The following is an 18339-nucleotide window of genomic DNA, read 5'->3' as shown; positions in this document are numbered from 1 at the left end:
TGACTCAGTGATGAAGCACCTGAAATACCAAGCCCTTCATCATTCACCAAGTTTCAGAACGTAGTGAATATATAACCACATGTATTCAAAATATCGCCTAGCACGGCGAGGTCGGCGATGTCTAGTCTTTCGCACTGTATGGTTGCAGTCAACAAGCGCTTATCTACAAAAGCCTCATACAACATTTCAGAAAGAAAGATGAGGAGCGCAAGACATGTACATATCATGACCAAGTAGTTTACTCAGCCGGGGCGTGAATGTTTGTAGCTATCGATAGGAAACGCTTGATGACCGCCTTTCCTCTAGATAAATTATCCAGAGAAATGCGCTCATTAGGCAAATGGGCTTGATCCTTTATTGCCGGTTGTCAGCGTTAAGGGAGAAAATGGTTAAGACTGGACGCACGGTGCTTTGTCCCAGTGGAAGGTGAAGTGCAGGGCAGCCAAATTCCTTCTCTAGACAAGGAATTGATGGGATGGACTCCACAGACAGTGAGTAATGGGAAGCCTGATCCACGCAGATCACTCACGCCACCCTCCCGGATGAGTAATGGTTCCACGTTCCACTCGTCGCGCACAGCAGTTTCGAGTGCTTTGAACCAGGGGCCATCCAAATTGCCGAGCCACCAATCAGCTTTGCGGTCAATGCTCACCTACGAGATAATTTGAGCTGCAGAATCATGATCAAGCATGAAGCACGCACAGAAAACTGATTGGGTGATCGGAACTTGTCGAAGGTCCTTGTGAGGTGATCAACCAAAGACTGAGCGACATTGTCCAACTCCTGGTCTGGAACTATGCGTAGGGACACTTTTGCGGTAACCTTTCCCGGTATTACAGTCGAGTCTTGACGTAATGAGTAACGCTTAGGTGTGAGTAGAATGCGACTTACTCCCTGGCCCAGACACGTCTATGTTATGTACAGTCAAGGATGGCTCACTCCAGCGCGAAGATAGCACAGAGCCAGGCTTTTTAGTTACCTTGGACAAAATGTCATACAGCTGCTTTTCGGCCTCGGTCTGAGTGCGAACACTGTCGTCTGTAGATGTCGCATCAGCCCGGCCAAACAAAAATCGACGTGATTGGATGTGAACGAACAAAAACTCGGTATGGCCACCTTTCCATCTCCATCCCTCAGAGTTGCAAGAAGGCGAATCCTGAGTTGGACGCGAGTCTAGATCTAGCCATTTGTGAGGGGTGTTGTTGACGTACATATCAAACATTGGCTCCGGAGCGGCACCTCCTTCGACACCAGAGTGCAAGTCCGGCACACCACTTGCTATCTGCACCGCACATATGTAAGTTCGAGTCGCCTCCATAGTGAAAACCAGTACCTCCAGTGTTGATTGTACAACGCCGCGGAGACCATACGTAATACAAGGAGGATACTCAGAAATCCAGGTCGAGTTGCTGACCGCAGATGAATAAGGGGAAAAGGATATGATCGGCACTAATTTACCTGAGTAAGATGACATCTATGTTCCCGATCAGGTGCTGAAAAAGAATGGAAATGAGTGTGGGGGCATGTGAGCGCAACATGACGGGATCCCACTTTGTGCTCTTTGATGGCATTAACAAACCCAGCACTCCCAGTCTCCTCCTCACCCTCGATAAGGAAGACAAGATCAACGCCAAGAGCGCGGTCTTGGAGGAGTTCCGCAGCAGCGCAAGCTACAGCCATGATAGGACCTTTATCATCCGTTACCCCTCGTCCATAAAGGTAACCATTACGGCCCGACACAGTGAATGGGTCAGTGCCCCACCCTTCCGGCGGAGCTGAGATCACGTCGTAGTGCCTGTTGTTGAAATGATGAGGGGATATAAGTCCTGCGAAACAGTTGTAGTACCCGTAAAATAGTATTCTTGGCTTTGGATGTTCGCCTTGAGTTCCATAGAAAGTCCCTAGAACAAGTGGACTTCCGGCTTCATGCGTAGGTAGCTAACGCGCTGTATGTGAACAAAAGGGTAGGGGCGAATCGAGTAAATTCACCAGAGCCGACTGAGCACCCAGCTGGTTCAGGCACTTCTTCAACCAAATTGCGGCTTGACGGCAATCTTCTCTATGGCTCGGGTCGCTACTTACACTCGGAATTGATACGAACTTGGAGAGTGCATAGGTCATTGTATCTCCTACAAAAGTGAGTGTCCGAGGGGCGTGGACAGAAACACGACATGCCTTGGGTGGCATCCGAATCAGATATCAACGTGACCTCACGCATCTGAGAAAGATTGTCCTCGTCTTTTGGAACGATCGCCCAAACCTGTGGGGTTTCAGGTAAGTGTTCACAAGCTATTGACAAACACCACGACACCTTAACGAAACCATCGTTAGCCCCAGTAATGAGACAATACGACTTGGTATCGGAAGAACATGAGATAACAGAGGAGAGCACAATACCATCGTGAGCTTGCCACGACGCTGTGCAATCAAATGAAGACGACCATCTCTGAGGGGTACAAAGATGATTCAGGCGGCGGCAAAAAAAAGTGATTCTACGCCTACGTGAATATAACCATTGGCAGAGCATGTGTAGAGATCAGACTGCATGATCGATAGCGAAAGGACATCGACATTCTGGTATTCAAATATGAGGTTCTCGCACTAAATCGTAAATCGATGCGCCTACTTCTTGAACGATGATCGATCTGACAAGGGTCCGAGTTTCTACGTCAAGCACCTTCACGTGTCCATCTTGACATCCAGCGTAGATTGTCTCCCCGGAAGCAGCGAGAGAGAGTACAGCACCATGCTGACAATCGAAAGAGTGCATCATGTTGAGACCAGATGGGATACAGCGCCAAATCTGTCAACGGTACGAAGTCAGATGACGTGTATCTTGACTTGATACGAGACTAACCTTGACGGTTTCATCACCACTTCCAGTGACGAGATAACAGTTATTGGCCGGCTTTTGCGCGATTTCCCCCGCGCCTTCCCTTGTCGAAGGCACAAGAGCCATGCAATATATGTAGCCGAAATGAGCAGAATCGATGACATTTGTTGCTGGGATGTTTATCAAGGATATGGTTTCTGCGATTGCATCCTGACTGATTGAGGGAGACAGACTGAAGTTGTTGGCTTGAAGATCCGCGGGGCGATGGGTGTATTGCGGATAACTATCGAAGAATTTGTGAACTTTGCGAGAGGGAGTTGATGTGCCTGAGTCGATTTGCTCGTGGGTATGCCGACCGAGCTGAAACTTGGAAAACCCTTGCCATTGAAGTGAAGTGTTCTGACAACCAATGTAGATGGCCTGCATTACTGGGTTCCAGACGAGAGAAAAAAGATCGCCTGCTCCGGTTTCAAGATAAGGATTCAAAATGCAAACTGGTCGCAAAGTCACTGTAGACCAAACCTAACTTCCATCAGCAGAAGCCGATCTACCGAGGGGGATAGACATACTCTGACAGTACTGTCACCTAGCCATGGACCTAAGAAGACGGCAAATGATAATACGAGCCGACCTACCTGAAGCACTGAACAGCCAGCCTTTCTCTTCTGCAATCTCAAGCGCTAGTATACTTCCAGTATGACCACGAAGGGAGGTCTTGAGTGTAAATGTGTGTTTGTCCCAGACCTTGGATAACATAGCCTATGAGAGCAGGTACGTTATTGTTAATGGCTAGCACATACTCCGATATCTTGACATTGTCCACCAGTAAAGATATGGTCGGCATTTGCCATTAAACTGAGGACAGATTTGTTTTCATGTCCAAGGGAGTGAAGCAAGCGAGGAGGTGGTGCAGCTGAGCGGATGGGACGGCTGACGGATGCTTGTTCGTAGCGTGGAAGGTCAGGATAAGTCGACAGGGACATGATGGGGTAAACGTACGATGGGGTACAACAACCGCATCGACCATTATAAGAGGTGCTTGAGCGGCAGTCTAGACGCGCTCTTCAAGCACTCCAAGAAGCAAGTAATGTATACAAGCGGAATGGAAGCTGTGGTGCACATGCTCAGACAACATAATGGAAGGCATTGTCCTTACGAAAATAACGAAGGTACGTACATGCCTCGTCTTCAACAAGTACTTTGTAAGCGCTTGGTCGTGTGCAAGCCTACTTAAGCTTTCTGAGGATGATATCGAGCTCGGGTGATCCAGTGTAATGTTTGGGGATATGATTTATCGTTTATGTAGCATCATGACATTGATATATAACGTTTTGCGATTGGATTTCTCGTGGCGCTTTCGTTCAACCAATAAACTTTCACCAGCAGCACTTTTGACGCAAAATTCCATGGCATCAAATAAAGCAAAGATAGCGAAAGATGAGGTGAGTGTCGTCAACATGCTCGATTCAGGCGTCATCATCTTACAGCTTCCACGTTGCAGGGCAATACAGCCTTCAAGTCGGGTGATTACCCAGCCGCGATCGGCCATTATACATCTGCGATTCTTGCAGATGCTAAGGACCCGACGTTTCCTCTCAACCGCGCAGCAGCGTACTTGAAACTAGGCAAGTACGTTTACTCTGTTATCTGTCGCTGATGTCTACCATCGATAACCAACTTCTGGGTTTGTAGGAACGAGGATGCAGAACGAGATTGCACAACTGTTCTGAAGCTGAGCCCTAACAATGCCAAAGCTTTATTTCGAAGAGGTCAGGCTCGAACGGGTCTAGGTTACTTGAGTAGAGCTCGTGAAGGGGAGTACAACATTATCTACGCAGAAATGATTCAATAACCATCATATAGATTTCGTCAGAGCATCCGAACTAGAGCCGTCAAATCAATCTGTGAAGCAGGAACTTTTAGAAGTCGATAGGTTAATTCGACAGCAGCAGCAGCAGAAGCGTGACAGTACAGTAGGTACTTCAAACATTACAGTGTCGTGATTGTTGAAGCAACCGTTGATCCACAGAGCCCTTCTCGTCCAATAACCGTACCGTCAGTGCCTGCTCCAGCGATAAGGCGGAGGCGTGTTCCAATAGAGATCGTTGAGGACGGTTCTAAAGTATTACATCGTCATGATGCAGCCGAAGATGTGGAAACGCAGCCCAAAGAACTTGGGGACAATGGGTTTCTGCAGCCGGTTTCTTCACGAGCGCTACCTCGGAGTGACGAACCTAGCTCATCAGGCGTCAAACCAAATCAGAGCACTACCCAACCTCTACCGAGGCGAACTACTTCAACAAGAACGCAAACCTTCAAAGACGCAAAGCAGTTACGAGACACTGAAAAATCCTCACGCGTTGGTGGGGGGATATTCCGATCATCTGGCGATCATACACTATTCGCTAGGGACGAAAAAATGCCTGGCGCAGCCCCAGCGACGACTTCGCATTCAGCCACGGTTAATGGTACTGTCCCGAAAGCTTCCGTGACTCTCTTCAACTTCACAAAGATGTGGGAGTCACACATGAAAGACGAAGATCGTTGGAACATTCTTTCTGTATGTGATTCAACCCTCTTCTTACCACATTTCTAAACTGCTTTGTTTCAGGGAATACCACCAGTGTCCCTTCCCAAGATGTTCCAGGCGTCGCTGGAGCCAGTTTTGCTCTCATCAATGCTTCAGCATTTTGAACGAGTCATAGATCAACACATCGCGGCTCCGGCTGATGTGCGTGAATATCTGGTATCGCTGTCAAAAGTCCAGCGCTTCGGCACGATCATGCTATTCATGAACAAGGACGAGAAAACACTTCTAAAAAGGCTTTGGGAGACGTGTGGAAAGCTCGATAGCACTTGATTTCTCGCGTAGGATGCAACGTCGTACATGCGTTTGGTATATCATGCGGCTTTGTGATGACGGGGATTGAATATTGGATGGGGAGCTACTTATGTGTAGTTCAGAAACTACCCGTTCGGTTATCTTAGATCCAATTCGAATCCCCGCCGGTATATGTAGCGCTCTCACGTCAGTCTTCTTTCACCTGTCGATTCAGCTCTAGGGCACAAGATGTCAGACATATCTCATAGTACCCCTGAGCAACTTGTGGCAGCTATACCCGTGAGCGACGATCGAGGACAATCACTTGAAGCGTTCAAGTCAAAGCTTCATAACGCGGGATTATACCAGCCTCCCTCCGACGACACACCTGCATCTCATGATGACACAACTCTGCTGTACGTTCCACTCTGATACACCGTGTCATTGAGTGCGATTTAGGCTTCGTGTCTCAGGCGTTTCCTACGAGCTCGGCGGTATGACATAGACAAAGCACAAAAACAGTTCTCAGACACAGAAACCTGGCGCAAACAACATAACGTCGACGAGCTGTTTCGTACCTTTGAGACTAACGAGATGGAATCATCCAGGAGGTTCTACCCTCGATGGACAGGTCGTCGTGACAAGGTCAGATGGAATCTACTTTGGACATCGACAATCCGATGATAACATTCTGTTCCACAGACTGGCCTGCCGGTCTATGTATACCGTCTGGCATCCTTGGATACCCCGCTCCGGAAGGAACTTGAGTCTGTTTCTGCTGAGCGCCGATACCAGCGAATGTCAGTATACATTTGAATCGCGACACACGCAGCTGAAGCCATAGCTTGTACGTAGCGTTGCGCTTTACGAGGCAATGACGCTCTTTGTGCTGCCGTTGTGCTCCCATCTTTCTGCACCAACATCGATATCATCAGTGACTACTATAATCGATTTGGAGCAGGTAACCTTATCTGCTATGTGGTCTCTACGAAGCCATCTTCAGGTAGCTTCTACAATGGCTACGGCGAATTATCCAGAGACCCTCCATACAATCGCCATCGTGAATTCGCCATCTTTCTTTCCCACAATATGGAATTGGATCAAGGTCTGGGTTTTCATCTACAAATATATATGTTAGTATACTTATATGCCGACCTGTCCCGCAGACCTGGTTCGACGAAGGTACTCGCAGCAAAATTCATATCTTGGGCAAGAATCCAGGTCCTACATTGAGATCGCTAATTGATGAGAAGGATATTCCGCAGTCCTATGGTGGACAGCTGCCATGGAAATTTGAAGATGACCCAGACCTAGATGACGCAATTAAAGAAACTATTGGTGATATGCCCAAGGGCCCAGTACTCTTTGTAGACGGTTCCATCGTAAAGCCCTGACGTCTTCACGAGATATCATCAGTAATTAAAGGTCTTCTGACGTTGTATGCTACATTACAAGTGGGGATGTGCAACTTGTGTACGATGATATATAAGATAAGTCGACAGTGAGTGGAAAAAAATCTGCGTGCAGGGAATATACATCTATACATCGTCATCTTCAGGTTCTGCAGTGACACCATCCTCATTCCAAACTTCAATAAACTAGACAACTGTCAGCCTTACGAGAGGATGAAGGGGAAGAAGACTCACTGTCAGCCTGTGAGCCGTCAGGTCGTGCGCCTGGATGAGAGAAGTGGTGGCATAAGGGAGACGTGTCCACGTAATTGGAAGTTGATGACGTTTGATAGCAGGTTTGTCACCGATAGCGCTCTTCTTGCCGAGCACGAATTTGGAGCATTTCCTGAGAGCAAAGCAAAGGTTAGTAGGATGGAAAAACCTGCACCCAAAAGACCCACTCTTCTGAAAGCCCGTAAAGAGATTTAAGATGGGCTTTGAGAAGCATGACGATCCCAATGGTTATTGAGCTTCTCATGACAGCAACGTCAATATGAGGCATTTCAAGAGGGGCAGAGGCAGGTGGGGGATTTAGGATTTCCTGATCAATTGAATGTGTAGGAAAGCCTGAAGGTGATAACTGGTGAGGTGCATTATCGGGGGGTTGAGTATCGTGGAGCTGCGCTAGGAGGTGAGAAGGCGAGAGAAGGTCGATCACTTGCATGCCAGCGGTTGATAAGACGGAAGTCAAGTGTTTGATAACAGTGATGACTTCCTCTTGTGTTCTGTAGTCAAGAGAGGCAAAGTTCTCTGCCATGTATCTTGCGAAGTCAACATCATCCTGATGTCTCGTGAGCATCATCATGCAACATAAAGTAGTACATTACCTGTGATGATCTCAAAGAAGGATTGATATCAAAAGACTTCAACAAAGCCCTCAGGAAGTCTTGACGAGATGCTCTTTTCTCCCGTACAAGAGAATACCACCTCTGGAGCAGTGCCGTCGGTTCTGGTTGCGTTCGATAGCCTACACTAGAGTTCAGAATATTTCTTAGTAGATTACGATGTCAAACCTTTGACGGCGTCCACGGAGATCTTTTTCTGGTAGTCGAACGACTGTCTTGCACTAATGATATATCTAGCATTCAACAAAGACGCGTGTTTACTCCAGAGTATCGCGTGTAGAGCATTGGCTCGTGTGCTGATGGCGGCATTTGGACTAGTTTCCAATGCGACAATGACAGGGAAGGACTACCAAAAACTAGGTTTAATGGAAAATCGGAAGAAGACCGAACCACTTACTTGCAGAGGATGGGCAAGACCCTGTTTGATGGTGAAGCTGAGAATGTCAACAGCAACATTCTGGATCTGAGAATTTTGAGACAGGGCGGCATCCAGAATGGAAGATATGTATCGTTGAACAACGGCTGAAGCTGACACTGTACCCTTATTAGCAGATCCTTGCGAAGTCGACTGTTGGACCCACCCGGAGTCAGCAAAACCATCTGTGTTCCCTACCAATTCCGCCATATCTACCACATCTCCCTGCTTGCCTTTGGTCCCTCCTGCAGACGATAAGTATAGCGCAAGGGCACGAGACATGTATCTCACCCTTCTGCTCCTCGTGCTGCTTCATAGATTCGGACACTAAGAAGTCGTGCATGATCCGTAGAAGTCGCCCTCGGCTTTCGAGATCAGAGGAATGAAAGATGTCATCCATGATAGAAGCGGACCGCCCAAGCGTCATTAGTGTTGGTTGTGCACGGAACAAGAAACCTTCATGGAGTTGAGAATTCCACGAACCAGGGACTGTGACGGGGCTTACCAAGACACTGAAGAATGCGTCCCTTGAGACCGTTGTCGTCGTACTTCTCGTATAACTCCAGTAAACTCTTGTAAATGTGCTCCACGATAGGTCCCTGGAAATATGTACAATAAGTTCGGAAGTCAAATAACTAAACTAAAGAATGTTACTGAAGACACCGAATTCAAATCTGAGACGAAGTCTTGAATCAATGCATCAACTACTGGATTTGCAGACAGGTGCGGCAGGTTTACCTAGATGCTCATCGCGGAGGCGATCAAAGTCACAGTGTTCACCGAGTAAAGCGACAATAAATATAAGAATGGATAATGTTCTATTTTCGACTGCCGTCATTTGGTAAGAGGTTGGGCGAGCGATGGCCTGCTGCAATCGAGCTAGTGCGTATGTGAGCAAGAATCTGTCTGTGAAAAATGTCCTCGTACCATTGCAAGACTTGACTAGAGCTACCAGTCGATTGAAATCATGCGTGAGATGCTGCACTGCTCCGCACATGCAAGCTACACTTTCTTGCAGGCTCTATAGTCACAATGGGTCAATAGACGGTATCAAATCATGAGGCAACTTACCACGACTCCGCCGATGTGTGATGGTTTAACAATCATCGGCTGCAAGACAAGCTGTAGTTCCTGGCCAAACTTTACTGCAGTCTTGGGCATGTGAGGTATTGATATACGAAAGATCTTCAACAGATAATCGGAAACAACAAGCTCTTCGGACTGGTGCAAATATTAGACTTTAGTGTGTTTGCGACGGTGGGTTCTTACCGAGGAGGGGTTCTTCAGATACGGGAGCAGAGTAGAGGCGTTCGCTCCCGAGAGGACAGAAGGGTATGCTGTAGTGAATAGATATATAGTCCTGACGCAGTTGTGTACGGTCTGCCAACACAAGATGTCAACAATGTCGTTACAATAAAGCACTGCACGTACGAATCCCGGCAAGTCCGAGGCATCTACCAATCCATCGATGAGGACTTCGCAGATTTCAGAGTAATTACCTCGCAAATAGGATGCACTAGCAGCTTCTTGGCTGGATATTATTTTATGCAGCATATCCTCCAGGGGTGATTGCCTATCCTTAAAATTGGCAGACACGCCCATGATAACCGAGACCTTGGAGAGAAGCGGACCCTTGTCTTGACCGGGACCAGATGGCGGCACTGACCGGGTTTTAGGAACCCCACTCTGCGATGCAGCCTGGAACCATAGTTCCTCAACCGTCTTGATAGCCAAATCCTTCACTGTATCATCCTCGTCTAGCATACGAAGGACTAACTTTGTCGCGATATCTATGCGGCGACAAATATCCTCTGTGCCAGCGTAATATTGCTTGAGGAGTTTGATCACACGTTTCCGAACTCCAAGTCCCGTATCCTGAAAGAGTTAGCGAAAGGGGTTCTCCAACTAATGATATGCTCTTACTGCGATGCGGTCGGCAATTTTCGCGTAATAGTCCCCGACAACCTCCGGTGACTCTATCATGTATTTCCCAATCAGTTCTACAGCGGCATCACGCACAGCTGGGGAACTATCGAGCAGATGACTCTCGATCGCGCGACGGACATTTGGCTGGTGGGTTGTCAGTAAGTGCTGATTCAACGAACTGTTCACGTACTGCTGCTAGGATGCTGGAGTCACTGTTCACGATTTGCCCGAGTGCTCGTAATGCCTTTGTGCGCATGAAAACAGCAGGCGCATCAAGTGCAAGCAAGACGATATTAAGGATTGGTCCGAAGGAATTTCTTAGGGTCTGGATAGTCCCAACCTCTTCAGCATAACAATCAACCCTATTTACTTCCTCCTGCGAGCTACGAGAGTGTGGTAAGTCGAGCGACTCAGAAGTATCGTAAAAGCTTACCCGACATCAAAAACATCATTTGACATATCCTTCCAAACCTCCCTGAGGGCAGACTTCAGCTTGGCGTAAAGCTTGGGATGTAGACCCTTGCCCTCCTGCTGCTCTGAATTGCTGAGCTGCATGAGTGCCACTGCTAACTCTTGGCCCCAAGTAGCTGCTGTCAGATCATTGGCACTCTTTTGCATTTCAGCAGGAATGCAACTGTGAGACCGAGGTCACTCACGTCATACGCCTGGTCTTCAGAAGATTTTTTATAAAGATGCGAGAATATTGACTGGTGTCGCGATATGAGCGTATCCAAGTGTTTAACATCGCCGGAAGAGATAACCTGTGGGGTATGAGCAAATGATTGCTGACAACCAGACTCGGATCAAATACAAACCTCATCAAGAGAGTGGAGACCGTGCTTGTCATGGTCGCGAGCTTTTACCTTCAAAGAGCTTGAGCGTATGCGTGCGGCAATGACACCGAGGTGATCGAGTGCAATGCTTTTTGCAGCATTTGTGTCCGTTTGGGTGCTCGTCTTCACGTCATCTAGAGAAGATACCTGCGACAAATTGAAGAAGGATTCACAGCCAAGGGCTAAAAACTCACCATGAATTTACAAACAATGCTGAGTAAGAGACTCGCAGCCGGCCATTCGGGCCAGTACAGAACGACAAGAAGGTCAGAAATAAGGTTGTCAAAAATGGTTCGGTATTCGGCCTCGTTGGAATTCTTGGTCAATTTCCCTTTTCCAGATCTAGCAAAACAATTTTAACAATACTGGTGCCAACGGCACTTTGCTCACCTTTGTGTCAAATACACGACTATCGTCTTTGCAGCATTCATCGCGGACTCGAGCCCCGTGATATAAAGCTGCATTTCCTGCAGAGGCGGTTAGGTATGAGATATAGCCAACACCAACACTGACCTCCGCGTCCAACTCATCCATCATAGGCTCACTCGACCTCTCATTGGCCATGCTGTCTTGTCGACGAAGAGCTTGGCGACTCTGGCGACGTTTGGCAATCTTGCGCGCGGCAACACGGACATCATGGGCAGACGTTTGTACGAGCTGGAATAGAAGTGCGGAGACTGTTCGAATGGAACGACCGTCGCGTAAGCTGAACACGGCACGTCAATGTTGCTTGCGCTCAACATCTACAAGACTTCACCGACCGGAATTGCCCAGCTTTCTTATGACTGTTAGACAACTTAATGAGCGACGACAGAATTTCTTCTATGATCCAGGATCGCTGTTCCTCGTGTTTGGCAAAGATCTAGACGAACAATGAGTGGTAAATTCAAACACGGAAGATCGGCGTACACTTCGAATGACTGAGAGTGCATCCAACCGAAGACCTCTCATCGCGCTGTTGCCAAGTGTATTCAATACAACATTATCTTTCTTGCCCTTGACATCTCCTTCGCCTGATTCCACCACAAAGAACGGCCCAATTGCGATATACACGGTCTGAATAATGATTGCATCTGACATCACAATATTTTCACCAGAGAACAACACGTTGATGCGAGGGAGTACAGCTGAGACCGCCTGGAAAAGTTCGCTGAGCAATCGTCGAAGATCACCAGAATCTGGATGAGTGTTGCTGTGTATGCATTGGAGTTGTAGTGATGACAATCCACCGACACCTGCGGCCTCGACGAATGGGTATAGAATTATCGTTAGCTGGTTCTTGACAGTGCTCAGACAAGACGTTATGAGCTCCTCGGAGTAAAGCTGTGGTGCGAAGGTGGTGAGGAAGGAGAGATTGTCCGAGTCAGATCAATCTCAATATTGACCAGAAAGGCAAACCTGTTTAGTCAAGCCTTCTCCGCTTAATAACGCAACGCAACATTCCACAGCGAGGATACTATCGCGCGCAACTTCTAGTTGCCTTGATAAGTCGTGGAGATGGGATTCTGTCAGTTCTTGAGGCACATCAGTACTCTCTGACTCTAGCTCGCGTGTATCTTCCTCTGGAACGTTCAGTGAAGTAGATCCCGTGAAATTCCGATCTTGGTGAGCCACTTTTTGCGCCCTTGGACTCTTCTTCGGTTTCCGTGGAGAAGTATTTTTATCCGCGTGAGGAACATGTGTGGAGGCATGCAAGGGATCGAGAGCTTCCCCGGCTTTAATGCTGCGCTCCAGAATTTTCAGAAGTCTTGCAAGGATAGCGTTATCTATGTCGCCTAGAGCCTTCCTCGCTTTCGGGGTGTCTATGCTATCTCGGGCAGACCGCCTAGATCGTTTTGTAGGTCGAGCAAGCTGACTAAGATATTTCGTCAGTTTCCTGATCACGTTGGGTTGCAAGTGAGGATGGGAGCAATCTGTGGTGAGAACAGAAAAAAAATCTTTCGGAAGCTCTGCAATGTCGATGTCCACGGCCAATGAGTCTTCAGCTTCGAATATGTCCTCAATGAGCGCAGAGAGTTTTTCCAAAGGTGCTGAAGGGAACATCAGTGATCGACGAAACACCATTGCAGATTTCCTACCCCGTTCATCTCTATCACCTGTACGACGCGCAGACATCTTCACGCTAGCGTGAATGCCAAGCTTGTACCGGGCGTCGTCCTCTTCGTCAGATCCTGACGCATCGATGTTATCCGGAGGAGTTGACATGGAAGTTGGCAGAGACTGCTTCTTGGAAGGAGTCCTCCATACGCTTGGTAGAGGAGGGACCTCTACATATGCCATCACCTGGCGTGGCGTAACTCTGGATGAGGGTGTACTACTTTGTAAGGAACGAGATTGCATATTCGACTCTTCCTGAGGTTCTACCGATAGAGTGTGTACACGCTTCAGTGGAGAACCTTTGTCTTCACCAGCATATTTTCGCTTCTTGGGAGTCACGGTGTTTTCTCCGGGTGTCGACAGGACGGGAAGGCGATGAAGGCGAGCAGTAGAGCGCGGAGTGAGCTGTTGGGATGCATGGGTGCTTGGGGGAACATGAATTGGCGGCGATGGAATAGCTGGCTGTACGACTGAAGGAGAGTTGGATTGCAGGGACCGAGGGGTCACCTGAGACGGAGGTTGGTTAGAACGTGGTGGCTCCTCTCCTTTGACATCATGTTCAACTGGTTTCGTTTCTATGCTTCGATTTTTCTGAGCAATGAAGTCATTAAATGCCGCAACAGGCTCTTTGCGCTTATGAACGGGTTCAGTTTGATGGTTTCGGTTGGTTAGGATACGTCAGCGGATGTCCTAATGCAAATGCGAGAGAGGATGACGTGCTTCGAATGCCAGGCGGAGGTGGGGTGGGGTAGGCGGCAGGTGGGTTCATGCGTTGAATTAACGAATGAGCAAACGGAAGGGGATGATAGATTGACTGAGGCTGAGATTGCAGCCACGGAGATGCGAACTGAGAAGAAGCAAATCTGTGTACGCAGACTTAGCTATTGAGTTATCACACCGATTCAGCATTGAAACGTACGAGCCGCCTTGCGACAGTAACCTCACAGATTCGTCCCTTGCATTGTGCCAGTAACGCGAATCACCTGTGGGCATTGAAGATGCTGAAAGGTAGGAAAGTTCATGAGAGTACTCTGAGAACGGGGGAGGTGCTGGAGCTGGCTGGTATTGCGACCCAGAGTTATAGTCGAGATAGGATGGTTGCAAGTAGGTGGGGTTAGGTGTAGACACAGATAAATTGTTCATGTGTCTTGCCACTAGATAAATTGTCAGAAGAATTAGCATGTTAACGCGTATAAAATTCTGACCGTGCGTTGAGGGCGTCGCAGAAGCTGTCGGGTACGCGGCAAAGAGCCTGTGAGCTTCATAGGTCGAGTTGGGGGCATGACCATGTGCTATAGGGTCTGGCGAGAGTTGGCTGCGGGTACCGTGACCAGCCTGCTGCTGCTGCCAATGATGGCCGTTCATGATGAACGAGCTGATTAAAAGGCAACCGCGAACAGGAGCAGAACAGCCTCGTGCCAGTGGCCTTTCGGAAGACTGGACTTCGCTTGTGACGTGATTCCGGTCACGGTCACAGCGCGTCAAACGCGCTCAAATAGTGTATCATGACGTAATCACTACTTTAAGCACATCGCTTAGATATCAAGTACTACTACTAGTCTTTCTTCGTTTCCTTGATCTCCCTTCCTCTATATCGGCTTCCCTCTTGCTCTTCATCCCTGCAGCTCTCATATACACCTTCTTCTTCTCCTTCTCCTTTTCTGTGTCTTTCGCCTCGTCCTTCGCAACCTTCTTGCGATGCGTCTCTTTGCGTTCTTGTTGCTTTTCGCGACGCCGTGCTACTTGATCTTTACGTAGTGCCCTGATCTGTTGAAGTAGTGCAATTGCTTTCTTCTCCTCAGGCTCTAGTACGACAGCGCGCTTTTGCATGTAGGTTTGCTTGCTCTGAGGCTTCATAAGTTTGGGTTTTGAGGCGTACGGAAGTGTAGCTTGCAGCTTCTTCGGGACTTTGAGCGTGTTGAATCGTCGGGCAGGGCGGTCTATCGGCTTGTAGGTGGAGTTGACAGCCAGCGGGGTTTTCAGTCCTTCATCTCGTCGGATCTGACCTGTTAAGCGCATGCCAGACCAGCGTGACTTGTCGGACAGAAGGAGGGACGTGACAGGGTTGTAGAATCTGCGAGGCTGTATCGAATACCATGCTCTTAGGAAGACGATATCTAGGATTCGTAATTCAGAGTGAATCCTGTCTAAGTCGGAGTCCACTTACCGCTCATCAGCACTTTGTCCTCAAATGTCGCACGGAAGGCACCCTCTGGCTTGTTCAGCGCTTTCTTCACCTGACCCCTGATGCCAGACACCGTTCGGATGCTTGCACCCTCAAACTTTGCCACCTCCAGAGCGCTAGTAAACATGTCCCTGATGAATGCTGTATTCTTGAAAATTTTGAATGGCACGCCCGTAAGCTTCAACTTCTTTACGATTTTTGTCGACCGGTCGATGTCCAGGACTACGCCAGTTGCGCTTACTCTGAATGCAACACTCTCACCTGACAGCGCATTGAATGCACAAAAACCTGTGTTCGGGAGCGCAACTGGGCCATAGAACGACGCGAAGCAATGCATGTGCTCTGGCGTATATTTCAACATGCGCATCCTGATGGAATGGTCGTCGAGTGAATATATGGGGACACTCTGGAAGCGCCTCCAGCCAAGGGAAAAGATAAGAGGGTCGTTCGTCTTCAACGTGCGTGCGAACCAGCGGTGGCGCTTGATGCGGACTTGAAGGTACCCCATGCGCTCTTCTGCAGCTAACAGTCCACCGACGATGATAGGGTAGCGTGGGTCGAAATGTTCAATGAATTCGCAAGGGACTGAAGCGAGTTCTATGCGCACATATGATCCAGGCCGGTAGCCTGCGACGAGGGCACGAGTCTCAGTGTCAATGCCCTCGAACTCAGCGGGAGCAGACTGAGCTTTCCCAGCTTCTTGATCAACGAAGTTACTGCCTTCCAAGTTTTCGTGGACGTTCGTGTCCTGGTCTGCCTCACCGCTGTCATGATCGCCTGTGATAAACAGCGTCCTTAGAGAATCCAGGACTTCCTCATCCTCCCACTCCCTCAACGCAGCAGGAGATAGCACCTCTTTTGTCATGTCCAAGTCATCTTCGTTCGCCGCACCAGAGGAGTTCACCCGGAAGAAGTCGTCATCTATTTCGTCCGATTCAACCCCAGTTGTGTCGGTGCCACCAACAATCTCTTCCGGACTGAGCGAACTGGAATAAATCATTGCCATCCAGTCTTTACGCTGTTTCCGACGGTTGAGCTCATTGAAGGCAGCGGTTGCTTTCGCAGCAAGTCCAGATTTCCACGCTGGCGCGTCATCCTCGTCTTCTCCGTTGGACTCTTCGTCGACATCGCTTGGAATCTCCTTTTCATCAGCGGCATACATGACTTCACCTGCTCTGACAGGTCCTTCATCATCAGACAACCCAAGCTCGGAGTCAGAATCAGCAAAAGCAATATCTCCCGAGTCTTTCTCCTTGCTGGGAAAACCATGGGTCGAGCGCACGATCGTGCGTGCTGCGTGACGGCCCGTATCTCCTTTTGAAGGGTCCACGCGAGGCCGCTCGTCCTCTTCGTCACTCCCTTCGTCGTCCTGTTCATCTTCTGAGAATACCTCCTCTCCCTCCTCAAACTCACTGCCGCCCTCTGAAGCGTCCTCATCATCATCATCAGAGTCGCCGCTGCTTTCTCCGTCATAATGTTGGACATCGACAGTCAGTGGGTTCGACGAAGACCCAAAAAGGCGGATTTTGCTCCGGGCAACCGTGTCTTCAAGCGTCTCGTCGACGTCTTGTAGGTCGATGACCATTCTCTCACCCTCACCCTGGGGAACTACTCACGATAGTCAATAAGATGTAATTATGCAAAACAATATGCTCACCATCAGTGGCCCCTCTTGTAAAGTTACCGGGAACATTGATCCACACAGCGTCCTTGTCGTACATAACGCCACCAACATCGCTCATGGGTGCATGCACAAGGAGTTTCTTCTTTTCGCTCAACTTTCTCCGCTTCTCGGAATCTGCGTCTGGCAAGGGACAAGGGTCGCCGAGCATCGTCACGGTTTTGATGTCCATATCGCCTACACCAGGAATATGCACCTTGGTGCTTTGCCGCAGATTCGTTCCCCGCAGATAACCATACAGCGTTACAATGCGATCGCAACGGCCTTTTGATGTTCTCACTTCCTCGCGCGGCGTCAAGTCTTCTATTCTGTCCGCAAGGAGATATGGGTGAGTGTTTCTGAAGATCAGAGGCCGGAACTTCATGACGCTGATGAAACGGGAAAGATTGAGGATCTCAGTGTCCGGATAGCGACCATTGAGAACACCAGAGAGATAGAAAAGCTTTGCGCCTTGGTATATCTCATTCCAGAAGCGTTTTTTGAGCAACTTTTTGGTAGCCCTGAGGGTGGCTTGTTTTTTAATGAGGTCGAGATGACTGAGGATACCGATGACTTTTGGAAACCCATGAGCCTGGAGGATATTAAGGAATTCAAAGGTTTCCTGTCATAGGTCAAAGATAGTTAGGGTACATAAATTTCAGGTTAAAACAAGCGCACCATTTCAAAGCCATAGGAGCCGTCAATCATCAGGAGAACGAGATCCGCAACCTTGCCGATGTCGATCATAGAATTGAGGTCGCTATTACACTCGATAAATGTGAGTCTCCTTTTCTTAGCAGCTACCACGGTGATTGGACCCTTGGCCTCGGACAATGTCTGCTTCGAGTATCTCCTTACGAGACTTTTGAGTAGAGTGGTCTTGCCTACACCTGCAGGGCCAACGATTGCGATGATGACGGGCGGGGGTTCGTCATCAGGTGTTCGGTTTACAAGAGGAACATGAAGACGAGCTTCATCACGCTCGACATTTCGCCGGGCCTGACGATCAGCACGTCGACCAGATTTTGGTGCAAATGCCTAACAGAGAGTTAACAAGGAAATGCTAGAAAGTGGTTCGCACCTAGCACCTTTTCATTGAAACCCGTTTTTTGCTTTCCCTTGCCTTTTTTTTCAGCCTTTGAGCCAGACTGGGCTGGCCGATGAGGCTTATGGGTCTGTGTCTCCATCGGGTATTACTAGAAAACTGTATGGCAGAGCATGACAGGCCGAGTTGTGTGCTCGCTCACGTGACTGGCGCGTCCGTGTTGTTTTT

The 18339-nt window shown here is 48.6% G+C and overlaps 5 protein-coding genes across 5 annotated transcripts; 2 read left to right on the top strand and 3 right to left on the bottom strand.

The window, feature by feature from the left end:
* Window positions 1–30: 30 nt before the first annotated feature.
* On the bottom strand, window positions 31–4168 carry EDB91DRAFT_1126515 (glutathione degradosome). The gene is made up of 22 exons (XM_041318441.1): window positions 4011–4168; window positions 3833–3942; window positions 3634–3773; window positions 3469–3577; window positions 3403–3419; window positions 2858–3355; window positions 2627–2803; window positions 2503–2574; window positions 2312–2446; window positions 2176–2260; window positions 1990–2129; window positions 1847–1938; window positions 1552–1795; window positions 1459–1493; window positions 1334–1409; window positions 1212–1282; window positions 1098–1156; window positions 892–1038; window positions 703–845; window positions 530–652; window positions 406–480; window positions 31–352 (listed from the first exon to the last, which is right to left on the bottom strand). The coding sequence occupies exons 2-22, from the start codon at window positions 3858–3860 to the stop codon at window positions 239–241; spliced, it is 2580 nt and encodes an 859-aa protein (XP_041178323.1). The 5' UTR covers window positions 3861–3942; window positions 4011–4168; the 3' UTR covers window positions 31–238.
* Window positions 4169–4239: 71 nt separating this feature from the next.
* Window positions 4240–5693, top strand: EDB91DRAFT_1247329 (uncharacterized protein; the record flags this gene model as incomplete). Its single annotated transcript, XM_041322794.1, has 6 exons — window positions 4240–4275; window positions 4335–4462; window positions 4526–4641; window positions 4697–4806; window positions 4863–5393; window positions 5445–5693. The coding sequence occupies 6 exons, from the start codon at window positions 4240–4242 to the stop codon at window positions 5691–5693; spliced, it is 1170 nt and encodes a 389-aa protein (XP_041178322.1).
* A 105-nt stretch (window positions 5694–5798) lies between these two features.
* On the top strand, window positions 5799–7252 carry EDB91DRAFT_237234 (CRAL/TRIO domain-containing protein). Its single transcript, XM_041326565.1, has 5 exons — window positions 5799–6070; window positions 6128–6299; window positions 6357–6454; window positions 6510–6759; window positions 6821–7252. The coding sequence occupies exons 1-5, from the start codon at window positions 5904–5906 to the stop codon at window positions 7046–7048; spliced, it is 915 nt and encodes a 304-aa protein (XP_041178321.1). The 5' UTR covers window positions 5799–5903; the 3' UTR covers window positions 7049–7252.
* On the bottom strand, window positions 7081–14679 carry EDB91DRAFT_1126495 (uncharacterized protein). The gene is made up of 29 exons (XM_041318440.1): window positions 14427–14679; window positions 14141–14375; window positions 13899–14084; window positions 13203–13801; window positions 12523–13154; window positions 12034–12447; window positions 11886–11986; window positions 11638–11830; window positions 11515–11591; window positions 11319–11466; window positions 11107–11271; window positions 10948–11052; window positions 10725–10900; window positions 10482–10674; window positions 10289–10435; window positions 9797–10240; window positions 9635–9745; window positions 9437–9586; window positions 9293–9386; window positions 9104–9244; window positions 9020–9051; window positions 8871–8964; window positions 8657–8821; window positions 8348–8610; window positions 8119–8296; window positions 7933–8072; window positions 7507–7886; window positions 7301–7451; window positions 7081–7252 (listed from the first exon to the last, which is right to left on the bottom strand). The coding sequence occupies exons 1-29, from the start codon at window positions 14584–14586 to the stop codon at window positions 7193–7195; spliced, it is 5934 nt and encodes a 1977-aa protein (XP_041178320.1). The 5' UTR covers window positions 14587–14679; the 3' UTR covers window positions 7081–7192.
* Window positions 14680–14682: 3 nt separating this feature from the next.
* On the bottom strand, window positions 14683–18302 carry EDB91DRAFT_1200809 (DUF663-domain-containing protein). Its single transcript, XM_041320657.1, has 5 exons — window positions 18155–18302; window positions 17745–18104; window positions 17064–17688; window positions 15389–17014; window positions 14683–15338 (listed from the first exon to the last, which is right to left on the bottom strand). The coding sequence occupies exons 1-5, from the start codon at window positions 18251–18253 to the stop codon at window positions 14764–14766; spliced, it is 3285 nt and encodes a 1094-aa protein (XP_041178319.1). The 5' UTR covers window positions 18254–18302; the 3' UTR covers window positions 14683–14763.
* Window positions 18303–18339: the final 37 nt, after the last annotated feature.

Source organism: Suillus paluster, assembly GCF_016628075.1.
Source record: "Suillus paluster strain FC165 chromosome Unknown EDB91scaffold_19, whole genome shotgun sequence".
Classification (NCBI taxonomy): Eukaryota; Fungi; Basidiomycota; class Agaricomycetes; order Boletales; family Suillaceae; genus Suillus; species Suillus paluster.
This window is presented reverse-complemented; position numbering and strand designations above follow the sequence as displayed.